The sequence below is a fragment of the Enhydra lutris genome, unplaced genomic scaffold, assembly GCF_002288905.1.
Source record: "Enhydra lutris kenyoni isolate GAN:26980312 unplaced genomic scaffold, ASM228890v2 scaffoldscaffold12, whole genome shotgun sequence".
NCBI lineage: Eukaryota > Metazoa > Chordata > Mammalia > Carnivora > Mustelidae > Enhydra > Enhydra lutris.
Genome location: NW_019154096.1, coordinates 47,075,800 through 47,091,222, shown reverse-complemented (window position 1 = coordinate 47,091,222; position 15,423 = coordinate 47,075,800). Strand labels below are relative to the sequence as shown.

The window sequence follows — 15,423 nt, the reverse complement described above, 5'->3', positions numbered from 1 at the left end:
GGGAAGCCAGTTGTACACACAGATGGAGGAGCAGGGAGGTGGGGGTGGGAGGCAGGGGCGGACATGAGAAGACAGCCAGGACTAAAGTCTTGGAATCAGTTCCACGTGGCCTAAACCCTCAAGAGCGATAGGAGGGGTTTGGGCTTGTTGCCTCTGGGTTCCTTTGTCAGAACAGGAAAGCATGGAGTGAGGAAGGTCAACTTCCAAGTACCTGGCTTCTTCGGGATTCAATGCTGTATAGGTAGTTGGTATGATGAAGCTTTAGGATGACAGAAACAAAGTTGAGGTATTTGCAAAAGATCTATAGGAAGCAGAGAAAAACAAATTAGCTATGGTATCTCTCTCTCCATTAAATAAGAAATAAATTCCCTGAGCCTCCAGCTGGATGCCCAGGGTAGCATTACCTCCTCATCCTGTTTGGAAAATTCAGAGGCGTTTACTTTGTTAATCGCCATAACCACGGCAAGAACCTCCTTGCCCATCATGATCGGAGTTGCCAGCAGGTTCTTTGTGACATAGCCAGTTTGTTTGTCCATGAAGTCAGAGAAGTGGCTGTTCTGAAAGACACATTCACACGTTTGCCAAAGCAGTACAGGACCATGAAGCGTAAGTCTAAGAATGGCACCAGAATGTTCTCTCTAGTCCAAACCTGGTCTGCACAGGCGACCAGGGCTCCAGCACAGTGGTCCTGCCCACACCCCCATCCTATGATTGCACAGAGCGAACTCACGTGTTTCAGGTTAAGTGTCTCCCACCTGAGCTATGGCCTATCTAGGCAAGGCTGTGGTAGGGCCAGGAGAAAGGAGGTAAGGTCATGGCCAAGAAGAAAGTGGGTTGCTAAGAGGAAACAGGGTTACAACGGACAGAAGGTGTGCAGGGAAGGAGTCACAGCTGGGATTACAGGTGTAGGGCCACGGAGCTCAGCTTTCTAATTGTGAGAGTAAAATGTGCATGAAACCAGACAACCAGTACACTATAACATAAAGAAAAAATGAATGACTTCTTCTAATCTTGCTGACTTGAGGGAACTGGTGTTAACAGCTTGGTATGTGTCCTTTTTTTCCCTTTATTTTTTAGAGATTGATTGATTGATTTGAGAGAGAAACTACAGGTGAGGGGAGGGGCAGAGAGAGAGGGAGGCAAGCAGACTCCTTGCTAAGCAGGGAGCCCAACCCCAGTCTCCGTCCCAGGACCGTGAGATCACGACCTGAGCCAAAACCAAGAGCAGACACTTAATAGACTGAGCCACTGGGTGTCCCAGTATGTCTCCTTGTACGCCTTTCTCTAACTCTTGGACAAAAGTTTTTTTCTTTTTTATAAAATTTTTCTTTCTAATTCACACCATGCTTGCAACCTATAATGATACTTTACAGACTTCCCTCCAGACCTGTGCAAATGAGAGTGAATTCAGCCTCTAGATTCCTACCCAGTACTGCCCAGTGTGGGAGGCCCGTGGTATGCTCAGCCAGTCTCCACTGACTCCGTAGTTTTCTTCACTGAAAACAATGCTGCATTAATCACTCTTGCTTTCATTTTTATGGGATGGATCCTGAGGTGAAAAATCTCTTTCGCGGGAGCCACTGATATATGCAGTTTGTATTTACAACGATGACTGTTATAAATGGTGGGAAATCTTACTTCCACTGGTCACGGGTGAAGGGGCCCTCTTGCCAGCACCAGATGCTTATCAGTTTTTAATGTTCTACCAAGCCAACGTCTTTCATACATGTTTCTCTCTCTCTCTCTCCTTCTCTCTCTCTCTCTCTCCCTCTGTCTGTGGGAGAGAGGAAGTGGATCTTCCCAGACCCAAGCTCATGCAGTAGATGGGAGAGATGATTCTAACACCCTAACCATGGAAAGGGCAGAGTGATGAGTGTGGCAATGTCCCCAAAAGGAAGAGCTTCAGAGGGTCAAGGACAGCGGTTCTTATGGGCTGTAAGTTAGAGGATCGCCCACTCTAGATGGGTGTAGACACAGCCTTCCCTGGTTAATACTATCTCATCTTTGAACCTGAGTCTCCTTCCATTGGAACTAAACTTTCTGTCTGATTCTGAGACTCACTGGCCAGAGTGAATGGGGTTTTCCTTTCATAGGTTGTATTATTTTCATTTCCTTGTGTTGATGGTTAACACAACCCCCTAGGAGCTGGACTCTGTTTAGTTTCCAAAATTAAAAATATGGGAGTCCTCTGGTATGTGACTTCTGGGCCAGAATCTCACCCAGGGAGCAGGGCTCGTTGGCCAGTAGAACCTTCAGCTCAGCAGTGGACCTGGGCTCTGCCTCACAGACCCCTGCAGACACACTCAGATTTGCAGACCTCCCAGCAGACCCACTGACCCCCAGCCTCCTAGAGTAGAATCTGTCTTCCCCAGGAATCTGTCCTCTTAGTGGGTGAATCACTCCTGCAGAGGACCCGGTTAGGAATGGTGAGATGCTAAGGGGGTCAGAGGCAGCCCCTTATCCCAGATCTTTCTACATTTCCCAGTGTGGACCCATACAAACCAACTCTTTACTTAGGAGGCCACGTCACCTAATGTTGAAGAAGACTCTGGAGTCAGAGATCCCCGGCTAAAACAGGACCCCAGTTCACCCGCTGAGTGAACCCAGGCATGCTATATAGCCTTGTGGAAATAGGAAGCCTGACGGTGTGGACTCTAGAATCCCTGACACGTAGGCTAACACAGTGTGGGTAGAGCACTTCGAAAAGTGTCTGACATATGGCAGGTGCTCAAAAATTACTGGGAAAAGACACTTGGAATTTTATTGGGCCTCCCTGGATGAGAAGAAGTTCTCTTATGCAAAGGCCATTCTGCTTCTAGTTCTAGCTTTTGTAACCAGTCCTAACCACAGAAGAAAATAGATGCTCTTATCATTGTAGGCCTTCTATGCCCTATGCCCGGAAGCATGAGTTTGTCTGAGGGCTGGTCTCTGCCACCCCACCCCCCTCCCCTACCTCCACTCCCCGCCTTCAACAGCCACATTTCTAACCACATTTCTAGCCACTCTAACCTCCTGATCTGCCATTCTCTCTGCATCTGGTAACATCTTCCCTCTGAGGCCAGGACATCTCCAGACTTCATTAGCTCCTTTCTCTTCATCCATTGCTTGCCCAAGCCGCTCGCATTCCATTTTCCTCCTAACCTACAACCCATTATGGGTTGCAATTCCCTTTGTTTACACAGCAATCTTGACCACTAAATGAATAATCAAATGCCAGGTCAGATGCACACACACCATGGGATGATCAGGCAGGCGCGTTTCTTTGCAAACACACTTTCCTCGTCAGCTTCAAAGCTCCATGCTATTTGATTCTAGATTCTAAACACAAGGAAGTATTCCTAAGTTCATTTGGCTGTTTCGAAAAAATGACATGCATTTCAAAATGTAATGCTTGCTTATTATTGTATCAGGAAGCCCTACATAAAACCATCCATCAGATGGCAGGTAGGCAAGGCGAGGCTTTCAGGTTCACTAGCTCAAACAATCCCTAGTGAAGTTTGCTTCAGATTCGCAAACTCCCCTGGGTAGACCTTCAAAGAAGTCACTGAAGGCATCTGGGAAACACTGTGTCCAGCAGCAGACTGACCGGGTCCCTCATCCAATCTCAGCATTGTTAAATTCTGATTAAGTATCATTATTCCTCGAGACCAGGAGTCAGAAGAAAGAAGGGAAGGAAGAGGGGAATGGGAGCTAGAGGTGTTCTGTTAATTATTGAAAACTTAGGACTTCTCCCGTGGCTTTCTTTTAAACCACAGTCAGAACGAGAACCACCCATAGAATTAACCAGCAGTTTTCCCAATAGAAAAAGAAATAATTAACCTGAGGAGGATATCTCTCTGTTTCCTGTTATTAAAAGTTTTCCTGTCTTTTAACCTGTTTTAAAAACAGGCGATAATCAGTGACCCTTTTCTGGGGCACCTACACCTAGCCCCCAAACACCCCTGCGCCTAAATACAGTATTATCATGGTTGTCGTTTACTGAGCACCTACTAGGAGTCAGGCACTTTATGTTCATTTAATCTGTATATTTATTTACCTCCATGCCTCAGGTGCAGAAATGTAATCTATCACATAGTTACCTAGTCTCAAACCCACATCTGTGCTGAGGTCTGTCTGATGCCCACATTGCCAACCGGAGAGAAGCCACGTGTGGTAGAAGAGGGGGAGGCCTCAGAAGACCCACATCCTGACCTGCCACATCCTGCCTGATTGGCCTTGACAAGATTCTTCCTTGTACAGGATGGAAATAAAAATATGGTCCCTTGTTCCTCACAGGATCTTGGCCAGAATCAAAGGAGATTAAGAATGTGAACATGCTTTACAAATGGTCAAATACAATGAGAAGGTAAGAATGAGTAGAAATTTCATGAAAACATTGGTTTCCCTCTTTTTTCTTTTTGCAGATTTTATCATAGTGATTCAAGTCTAGCAAGGTGCAGGGATGTGGGGGTCAGTGGAGGGTAGAAAGAGTGCTGGACGCAGAGTGAGGACGCCTGGTCCGGCCCAGCCCTTCTCACTCACTGACCATACCATGGGCTCTAGGTGAGATACAGCCCCTGTGACCTCAGCTTCCCGTCTGCCCCAGGGAAAGAGTCAGTTCAAGATTCCTGGAGCCCCTGCCATGGAGGATCCCCCGGCTGCTCTGAAATCCAATTTCCACCCCACTCTGTTCACCCAACACACCAGTGGTTTTCAATACTGATTGCATTTTAGAATCACCTGGAGAGCTTTTTAAAAATGCTGTTGCCTGCATCCCAACGCCTCAGAGTCTGGTGTATTGGTCTATTGCATCTTGGACAGTATTTTCTTAAGTGCTCCAGATTCAATTTTAAATGTGCATTTGGAATTGAAAAGCACCACTCTTCTTTCCATAAGAAAATATTTACAAGTGATAGAAATGGAAAGCAAATGAGGCCTTTGTCTCTCATCTGAGCTGAAGAAGGTGTCTGTCTTCGACTCAACACTTCTCCATCCTGCTCACAACAGGGAGTCTTTAAGGAAAAGGACAAGGGGACAACATGGCCCCCTGCCCACCTCCATTTCCTGCTCTGTCCACCCGGTGACGCTCACCATGGACAGCAACACACCAAGGCCGCCTGCTCTTCCCAGCAGCTCTCTGCCATCATTCTCTTCTCAACATGCAAACTGGGCTCATAGATAACACATTACAACAGAAATCATTTTATCCATCTCTTTAAACAATTTTTTTTTTTTCAGAAAAAAACTTGCATGTCACTTTCTTAAGTTTGAAGTCCTAGTAACTTTGGAGATGGGCTCGCTCGCTTGGGGGCTGGCAGGAAGCATACTACCCTGTGAGAAAACCTCAGGGTGTGTAGGCATAGCCTCCTAATTGGTGTCTGGAGAATTTTGCCTAAAGGGGACAAACCAGTCCAGTCACAGGCACAGCGGCAGTTAGTGTCAGAAGCTACCTGAAACCAGCTTGACCTCCCTGAAGCCAGGGATTAGAAAGGACTGACCACTCTGCGGTGGTGGAGGGCAACCCTTGCACTGGGGGGTTGTGCTGGGCTTGTTTGCAGAGTGTTGCTAATGTTTGATGACTTCTGTGCCTTCTGGAACCGGAGGAAGGCCCTGCTCCTATAATCAGCTTCAGGAGGCACATGGGGGATTAGCCTCCTGCCAGCCAGCTGCCCCCATTCACGAGTGATTTACATTCCTTCCAAATTTGTATTTTTTTTTTAAAGATTTTATTTATTTATTTGACAGAGAGAAATCACAAGTAGGCAGAGAGGCAGGCAGAGAGAGAGGAGGAAGCAGGCTCCCTGCTGAGCAGAAAGCCCGATGTGGGGCTTGAACCCAGGACCTGGGATCATGACCTGAGCCGAAGGCAGTGGCTCAACCCACTGAGCCACCCAGGCGCCCCGTATTTTTTTTTTAACGAGCAACCCCACTGTGGTGATAAGAAGAGTGATTTGTTGTTGTTGTTTTTAAAAGCACAAAACCAGCGGTGTGTTTGCACAGTAGGCTATCTCAGGACCACACCATGTGATTGTAGGTGATTCTGGATAGAGCTGACTTGGGGGGGGGTGTCAATTGTGTTTATCATCCAAATCATCCAAATTTACATTTTTCACAATCCAAATGTCAACACCTGAACTTTCAAATGGCATTATTTGTTCTTTCTGTGCATTTGGTCCGTAAGTGAAAGAATCCATTTATGAGCTAGTCCATCCCCAAGAACTGAGGGACCTGAAAGGGTTGTGAGTGAGAGGTGTGGGGAGCCGCTCACAGGTCTCAGTGTCAGGCACTGGATCTCACCAGCGTGGGCTGCTTTGCCAGGCTGTCCAGAAATAAAGTCTCCAGAGCTGGGAGGATACATAAGGGAGAAAGTGTGGAATGCATCTGGCCCTGCTAAGTTTGCCTGAGAAAATGCCCGACACTATAAGGGACACCCGCTGAGAACTCACTCATTGTTGACCTGGAATCCAACTTGAACTGAGCATCTTGTGTCTTTATTTGCTAACTCTGGCAACCGTCCGCCTAGGGGATCCTCTCCTCACTGTTCCTACTCCTCAGGTTACAGACAACCCCATGCCGCAGGCTGCCCCCCCCAACCCCCCCACCCCACCCCACCCCACCAGCTCCCAGCTCTTTCCCACTGGTCTTCCCCGACCCTGCCAAGATATCCGGTCGGCCCCACTGTCACAAAGCCACCTACCTTTTGCACATCTGGGACATTAATGGCTTTCTTCGTGTGAGCAACCCAACCCACTATCCCGATGTCCAACGGAAACACAACTTCTCTTTCGGGGACCACCAGGCTGTCCTCAAACCTGGAGGTGGGGGTGATGTCAAGCAGCCTGGAGGCCACCTCGGGCGTGCCGTTGCGGGCCCGGCCGGCGAAGAAGCTGCAGCGGTCAGCCTGCAGCAGCTGTGCCAACTTCCCCAGGGCCCGGTGCACCATGGGCTCTGGGCTGGCCGTCTCCTCCTGCATGGCCAGCATCAGCTCAGAGCACAGGGCCCACTCCTCGGCCGACGACAGCGGCCCGCTGTCCCCGGGGGCTTCCCCCAGCCTCTGGGCGAGGTACTCCTTGGCAAACTGGGGGTGGTCCTCTAGGTATTTCTCCACGGCCTCTTGGCTGATCTCACCCATGGTGTGGTTTGCTTCGCTGCTCTGGCTCAGAGAGGGAGACCCTCAGAGCACCCCCTGGGACAGAGTGCCCAGAAGGAACTACATCCTGGTCGAAGTCACTGAGGAAACCCTACAGGGCCCCTCACAAGATCCCCCAAAGATGGAGCAGAATGGTTGCTCAGCAGAGCTTTCAAAAAAAAACTGCCGGAAGCTCTTGGGCTGTGACAGAAGGTCTGGCTTAGAGTAGGATTCAGGGAGCACAGGATTAAAGAGCTCTTCAGGACATGAAATCCCTAAGCGTTCTTAGCTCATAAGTCCTCAGAACATCTTAGATCAGCCAGGCAAGTGGCAAGTCGAGGTGACTATTCCAGAAAAATCAGTGAAGGGAGAATCATCAATTGTCCTATCATTAATGGGTACATTTTGTCAAAACAAAATCCAAACTATTAGACCTTGGAAGGGTCTGCTTATTTATATGGCAACTTTAATGAGCCTTTGGGGGAGACGGAAGGGTTTAGCATCAATGCAACATAAAATGGAATATTAATCTTTCCTTCTCTTAAAAGTCCTACGGTCATCCAAGTTGCCTGGCCTTTTTCTAAAACCTTCACCTCTCAATTCCCCTCATTTCAAAGCTTGACCTTGGGAGTGTTTTAAAGGAACAAATCTTAATCTTGTTCTAGAAAGGTGAACATGGCAAAACATTTGCCCGTGATCCAAGCCTTATCAAGCCACAACGTAAACAATAATCCTTGTCAAAAGACATGCTTATAAAAGGCAGCCAATGCACCTGCTAACTGGGTCTTCCTGCCACACATCATAGTTTGGATTTTGTTTTGAGTAGTAATAGCCAGCCTCATGCATTTTTGCTCCAAGACACAGTCTGTTAAATCTAGTGGATAAAACCTGTCTTGTCTGTTGCTAGGATCTCTAACGTCTCAGTGGGGTTAGGCATGGAAAAACACTTACCACTACTTAGTTGTGTTTAATGTTTAGTTTATTAAGCTTTTACATTGATTAAGCACACTTTCCCAAATATTTAAACACTATTATACAACTAATAATCAAACAACACATTTCATGAACCAATTTCCTTGAATATTTAAATGCTGATTTCAAACTTCGTCGAGGTCTTCTAGCATTTCAATACAACAATGCGAACTTTGTGGCAGATTCTCTCAAATGAACACACACGGTACAGGAACTCTAAAAGTTCGTGTTAGACCCACATTTAAGTCCATTTCAAAGACAGCAATCCCATGGGTTTCATTTACTTTGTTAAACTTTAAGCTTACCTTGATAGAGTGATAATAGCCTTATCAGAAAAGAAAAGACATCCACTGAGGTTGCAGGTTCTAGATGAGTAAACGAGAGGTTCTTGGTGGGAACGCGGTTTTCCCAGGGGAACTGAACTCAAACTGGCATTTGTCCAGCTGTGTGGCTTCTTAGAGTTGAGTTGACTTGCCGCCTCAAGAACCCTGCCAAGCGCAAACCTTTTCTTGTGTCTTCCTCTGTCACACTCAGTGTAGTCTCAAGAGGGTCCTCCTCAGAGTACTAGTAACTACGTAACATCCTATTAGCATCTCATTATAATTAAAATAATGCAGAGATATATCTTCTAAGAGAAAGGAGTTGAGTCAACCCAGTCACCCCTCCCAGGGGACCATGACATTCTAACACAGTTTGGGACACTTCTACCCAGTTACTTTGTGTGACCATGGCACAGTTCCAATTTATACCAAAAGTATGTTGTGTGCTCACAATTCCCCAGTTCCACGTTTCCCTCGTACCCAGAGAGAGGAAAAAACACGTATCTGTATTCCATATGCAGATATACACTTAAAAGGAAAAACTAACCATAGATGTTAACATTCCTCTACTTATAAAAAATGAAAATTAATTTAAAAATGAAACATAGTTTGTTATTGTTCACCATTCTTTTGTTTTTGTAACTACTTGTGGATTCATGGTTCACTCATTCTCTCAACACATTATCTATTAATTGTCCATTATAAACAAGCCGCCATATTAGCTTCTGTGGTAAAGACTTCACGTTCCCCCTCATCTGATTCTCTTCTCCTCCCAGTTATATGGGAAGATTCTTTTTTTTCTGCCCTATTCCCCTGGCAAGGTCATGTGACAAACTTTGCCTCTGGGATGTGGTCATAAATGTCTCTTCCAGGTAAGAACAATTTCTTGCCAGCATAAATCCTGAACTCTCCATTCTCCCCGCTACCACATCAGTTCCAGATGGAGGGGTCTCCTGATTCCAAGTGAGGATGTCCTGGAACAGAGGCCCCTGCTGACCTGAGATGGACAGGTAGCATGAGTGAGAAAGAAATCTTTCTCATTTTTAGCCTCTCAGAGATGAGAGCTGCCTGTTACCGGCAGCACAGCTGGGTCAATCCTGACTGTGACACTTGTACTCTGGGGATGCAGGGGATGAGAAAGCCTTGGTTGTAGTTTCACAAGCACTTGTGGCGGAGAAGGGAGATGAGAGCAGCACAGAAAGATCCATGAAGTATGGAACAGAATATGATAAATGCCGGAAGGGAGATCCCTAAACATGGCTATGAGAGTGCAGAGAAGGGATCCTATCTAGAAAGGGCAGAGATGGGGGGTGGGAAGGAGGTGTGTTCCAGGTGGTAGTAATAGCAGAAGCAAGAGCATGGGGATGTAGAGTAATGGGCTCAGATTACAGGAGCCTCAGAAGCTGGGCTGAGGATTTTGGACCCTGGAGAGTTTGGGGGCGACAGTGCAAAACATTGTAAGTGTCCTTTTCTACAAACTTAATCTGGTAGTGCTTAGAAAGATGGGTTGGAGAAAAGGAACATTACACGTAGGGATAAGATTAAGAAGCTACATTGCATTTGGTTCATTATCAAATACCCTAAAAATGTGTATGGACTTTGACCCTGCAATTCTGCTTTTAAGAATTTATCTTGCAGAGGGCGCCTGGGTGGCTCAGTGGGTTAAGCCTCTGCCTTCGGCTCAGGTCATGACCTCAGGGTCCTGGGATGGAGCCCTGCATCAGGCTCTCTGCTCAGCGGGGAGCCTGCTCCCCCGCCCCACCGCCGTCTCTCTCTGCCTGCCTCTCTGCCTACTTGTTATTTCTCTCTGTAAAAAAAAAAAAAAAAAAAAAAAAATTATCTTGCAGAAATAGAAGACTGTATGTGATTAATGCAGTTACCAGGGTGTTCATCAAAAGTACAATTATAAAAGTAAAAGATCAGAAATAGCCCAGATTTTCAACAATAGGAGGTTGAGGAAATAAATAGCATTATATTCACAGAATAGAGAGCTACATTTATTAATAATCCTACTGTAAAGGTCTATTTATTTATATGAAGAAACATTTATGATATACAGTAGGTTGTAAGATGTTTGTGCAATATGATTCCACATAAATACACACATACCCAGGCATATGTACCAAATAGTAACAGTGATTATTCCCGAATGATGGGATTCAACGCATTAATCTTTTCCTTCTTTTTTGTTTATCTGATTTTTCTCAAATATCTATAATGAACATATATAATTGACATAACAAATTCATGTATTCATAAACAAAGTTTTTAAGGTTATCTTTCATAGGCTACACGTGAGGTTGCTTGGGAATGAAAAAGTAAGGGACAAGTGTGAGACCCAATTCTAGGCAACAATTGACAGGAGCAGGCAATTGATTAGTTAGAAAAAACAAGCAAGATGAAGGGATCACTGGTGACTACTTTGCCTACTGTACGACATTTTATAAAGACAGATTTAAAAAAATTTTTTTTTTTTTATTTGACAGAGAGAGACACAGTGAGAGAGGGAACACAAGCAGGGGCCTAGGAGAGGGAGAAGCAGACTCCCTGCGGAGCAGGGAGCCCGATGCGGGACTCGATTCCAGGACCCTGGGATCATGACCTGAGCTGAAGGCAGACGCTTAATGACTGAGCCACCCAGGCGCCCCAAGACAAAGACTTTTTTAAAGGGAAGTACTGGAAGTCTGCCTTGTAGCATGAACACAAATCTCTCTCTCCTTTTCTTGTCTTTGACTGAATCCCCTCGTCTTCATTGCCCTTCCTCCTGGATCACAAGAGTGAGCTCACAAGACCTTTGTGTCTCTTACTGGCTGGTCAGCCTGAGGCACTGAAAAAAAAAAGGTAAGAAACAAATAATATATTTTTTTGAATTACCGAACAGACCACTTAGAATGAATTTCTAATGCGACACAATACATGTTGACTTTTTTGAACTTCACTGTTCGTTGCTGAACTTCACTGTTTTATTGACTTTGTTGAACGTCACTGTTTAGTTTTTAGGCATTTCTAAGATATTACAGACATTGATTATCATTTATTTTGATAAAAGTCTCTGAAACAAGGGGCGCCTGGGTGGCTCAGTGGGTTAAAGCCTCTGCCTTCGGCTCAGGTCGTGATCCCGGGGTCTTGGGATCGAGCCCCGCATCGGGCTCTCTGCTCAGTGGGGAGCCTGCTTCCTCCTCTCTCTCTGCCTGTCTCTCTACCTACTTGTGATCTCTATCTGTCAAATGAATAAATAAAAAAATCTTTAAAAAAAAAAAGTCTCTGAAACAATAACCAGGTCAATGTGAAAACTCCATTCCATTTACTCAGAATATTTTTAGAAATATAAGCCACAAGGTATTGGTAATAAAAAAGTGATCATAGAATAGCTAACATTATATTATATAATCTGTGCCATGTCCTCTTCTAAGACCCTTACATATATTATGTCATTTAATTCTTCCAATAACCCAAGGAGGTAGGTACTATTATTGTCTTTATTTTACAGGCAAGAAATCAAAGCACAGAGAAATTAAGTAACTAGCTCAAGGTCACACAGCTAGTAAGTGATAGTGACCTATCCCAAAACTGTCAGTTTAAATAGGGTTAGATTAAAAAGGGTACCCATGAGGTGCACAATACATCATAATAGCTGCTCTAAGGGAATATACAAAGACATTTCCTGTAAGGAACTTTATATATATATATATATATATATATATATATATATACATACATATATACACACACACACACACATATACATACATATATATACACATACACACACAGTGAATATATATATATTCAGAAAAAATATATATTTATATCAGAAAAAGATATATATATATATCAGAAAATGTTATTAAACACCAATTTTTAAAAAGTTAAATAAAAATCCCAAGAACTCTTTTAAAAAGCCTACAGAGGAGCACCTGGGTGGCACAGTCATTTGGGTGTCCCACTCTTGGTTTCGGCTCAGGTCACGATCTCAGAGTTGTGAAACGGTGCCCTACATTGGGTTCCAGGCTCTGTGCTCAGCCCAGAGTCTGCTTGGGTTTCTTTCTCCCTCTCCCCTCCCCATGCACTCTCTCTCTCTCTCTCTCTCTTTCCCAAAGAAATTAATCTTTTTAAAAAAGCCTACAGATGGACCAAAGAATGATTTTTCTTCCTTAAACTTTCTGCTTAGCAAGGTTACATTTTTCGATAGTCTACTCATAAACACGCGTAGCGCCTAACACTGTCATTGCACTTAAGCATTTCGACAGGAAGCAATGCTTATGTAATAGCTAAAGCACGTGCGCCTGAGGTTGAAGCCCCAGTGCAAGTCTAACAATGTCTTGGGCTCACCCAGTGTCCTCCAGACCACAGCACTGAGTTCACTTCTTAGCTGCACCTTACCCAGAGTCTCCATTCCTACCGTTACCCATCACGGAACGGCACCCACAAAAGGTAGGGATTGCAGGCCTGTCCCAGCAGCCAAGTGCAAATGGGCTCTTTCACCTTGCACATCTGCTCCCAGGAATCTCTGTGCACACCTGATGGTGGGGTGTGATGCGGTGTCTCAAAATAACCCACTTGGTGGGATCCATGTGATTTCCCCCTGAACTGAGGACCTTGTCTGATGGCTTTGTAACCACTGAAGGAAGCCTTATTGAAAAAATTAGTTTGACTCTTTGTACCTGAAGAAGTTGGCCGAATAATCTTTTCATTTTCCCACCAATTATTTTGGCATCGTTTAAATGTAGTCAGAAGATAAATGCTACCCCATTTCCTTGTTTTTCATTTTTCTTGGCCTCTCTGTCAGGATGTGGATGTAAATGTCAGTTTGCACAAAATGGAGCACAAAATGGTTTGAAATGCTTCATTTTTATGAGGCCGAGGACATAAAGTTCTTGCATCAGCTCTCCTTTCAATTATGGTAACATATCTTTCCTTATTTCCCAGGAGCCAGTGGCGTGCTTGCTGCTGTATTCGGTAAGGCGGCACTAGCTTCTATTACAGGTGCCCCCCCAACCCCCTGCCCCAAATCTCAGCAGCTTAATCTAATGGAAGTTTATTTTTCATTCACAGAAAGTCAATAGCTGGTGGGGTCCCAAGCTGATGGAGGCTCCACCAGCTGGCAGAGGAGACAAGAGGGACAGCAAGGCTAACTGGACAGGAAACTTTTACAAGTCCTGTCTGGGAGTGACACACAGCACTTTTGTCCTCATTCCATCCACCACACTGAGGCATGTGGCTTTATAGAGCTACAGGAAGTGGGGAGGTTCCATCTGGCAGAGAAGTATCTTCCCAACAACTCTACACCATGGAAGAGGAACGCAAATTTTTTGGTGGAAGACTAACTAGCAACCTCGGCTACAAGTGCTAAATTCCGAGAAATTTTATTTTTTTAAGATTTTTTATTTATTTGAGAGCAAGCAAGCGAGAGAGAGAGAGCATGAGTGGAGAGAGAGGCAGAGGGAGAGAGAGAAGCAGGGAGCCAAACAGGGACCCCAGGATCATGACCTGAGCTGAAGGCAGATACTTAACTAACTGAGCCACCCGGGCGCCCCCTGAGAAATTATATTTTAGAAACAACGACCTCCGACCAAATCTTTTTAAATGAATATTTTATGAAGTTTAACCTAACGTGATTAATTTCAATAAAACAAATCAAGTCCGTATCTATTAGTTGAGCATCTAGTAAGTGCAAGTCAAGGTAAATCTCATGGAAAAGTTGGGAGGAGGGGCAGATAACAAGATGAATGAATCCCAGTCTGTTCATGAAGTATGGCAGAAAATGAACTTTTGTGTATATTATATACAATTACACTTACATCCATTAAGATGTCTTTTAAAACAAAACCTCATCGTTAGAAAAAGAAAAATGTTTGCGATAAGAATATTTGTTTTGTTTTCTGATTAAACAGTTTCACCACAGGAAAATTTGGAAAGTACAAAAAGTATGAATCGAATGTCCTTAATTCTATTGCATGGAGATTCTGTTTATATTATACATATACAAGCACATGAAAAAATATTTTATGAGGACAAATTTCAAAGCACTGAAGCCAAAAACATCAGTTGCCCTGTATTCACCTATTTGTAATCATGAAGAAATTCAAGAGAGAATGCCAAAATAAACTGTTTCTCTTTGCTGGCATCTAGGACACCAATGTTCATGATTTATCATTAAAAGAGAGAAGGAGGAGCAGTTACAGCCCCTCTTACACATCTAACAAGTAAATGAAAAAACATGTTGCAAAAATAATCAATACAACAATGCACTGAAATTCCCTCTATTCCGTCAACATTTCTGTAGCATGTGCAAAGGCCACCTGAATATGTTCTAGAAGAAACAGATGAAAGGGAGGGGGCTATTGGGAGAATTTCCTGGCAGTGATAACTGTCCAAAGGCAATCAGGCTCTCCCTCCATCACTGGGTGTGTTGGAGGAGAAGCTGGAAGACCTTCCGGACTGTGGGATGTCGAGGAGGGGATCCAAGCACTGGACCGGAGAAAGATGCCCCACGGTCCCTTCCCACGGAGAGCGCACCCAACGCGACCATGGTGTATCCTCACATGTGGTCCCTACGGGAGCTATTTGGGATTATACACCCTGGGATAAAACTGCAGTCAGCAGTCAGCTGGTTGGCCAGAAGAAAGGGGCAGGAAGGAGTTAAATGCGCCATTCTTGGATTTCCGGGGAACCCCTAACCACTCAACTGAGAAGCAGGAACGGAGGGGAAGGTGGCCAGTGGAAGCAGAGAACCAGGCGGGTAGATGTCCAAAGAGTTAGAGGAAGGCGCCTGTTTCTCTGCTAGACTACCGGCTGTCATTCAGCCAAAAGCTGCACCTTGTCACTTCTTTGGTCCATTAGAGGACCTGCAATCCTGACACTCAGTAAATTGTGCCATCACGCAGGCAAAATAACCCCTCGCGGTGTTTTGACTCAATTGACCGTTGCCTGCAGAATTTTGTTCACCTCCCCGCTTTGTCTGCTCCTCAGGCGAACTCACCTTAGCTGTTTTGAAAACAAAACAAACTCCACTAGGGCCTT

The 15,423-nt window shown here is 44.9% G+C and overlaps 1 protein-coding gene across 1 annotated transcript in view; it reads right to left on the bottom strand.

Annotated features, from left to right (window-relative positions):
* Nucleotides 1-7,111, bottom strand: part of LOC111144918 (phosphodiesterase 6C) — a 47,634-nt gene extending 40,523 nt beyond the window's left edge. Inside the window, exons 1-3 of the mRNA XM_022499523.1 lie at nucleotides 6,677-7,111; nucleotides 405-557; nucleotides 212-301 (exon numbers count right to left, since the gene is read on the bottom strand). Of these exons, the coding sequence (XP_022355231.1) occupies nucleotides 212-301; nucleotides 405-557; nucleotides 6,677-7,111 (678 nt within the window). The remainder of the gene's footprint in view (nucleotides 1-211; nucleotides 302-404; nucleotides 558-6,676) is intronic.
* Nucleotides 7,112-15,423: the final 8,312 nt, after the last annotated feature.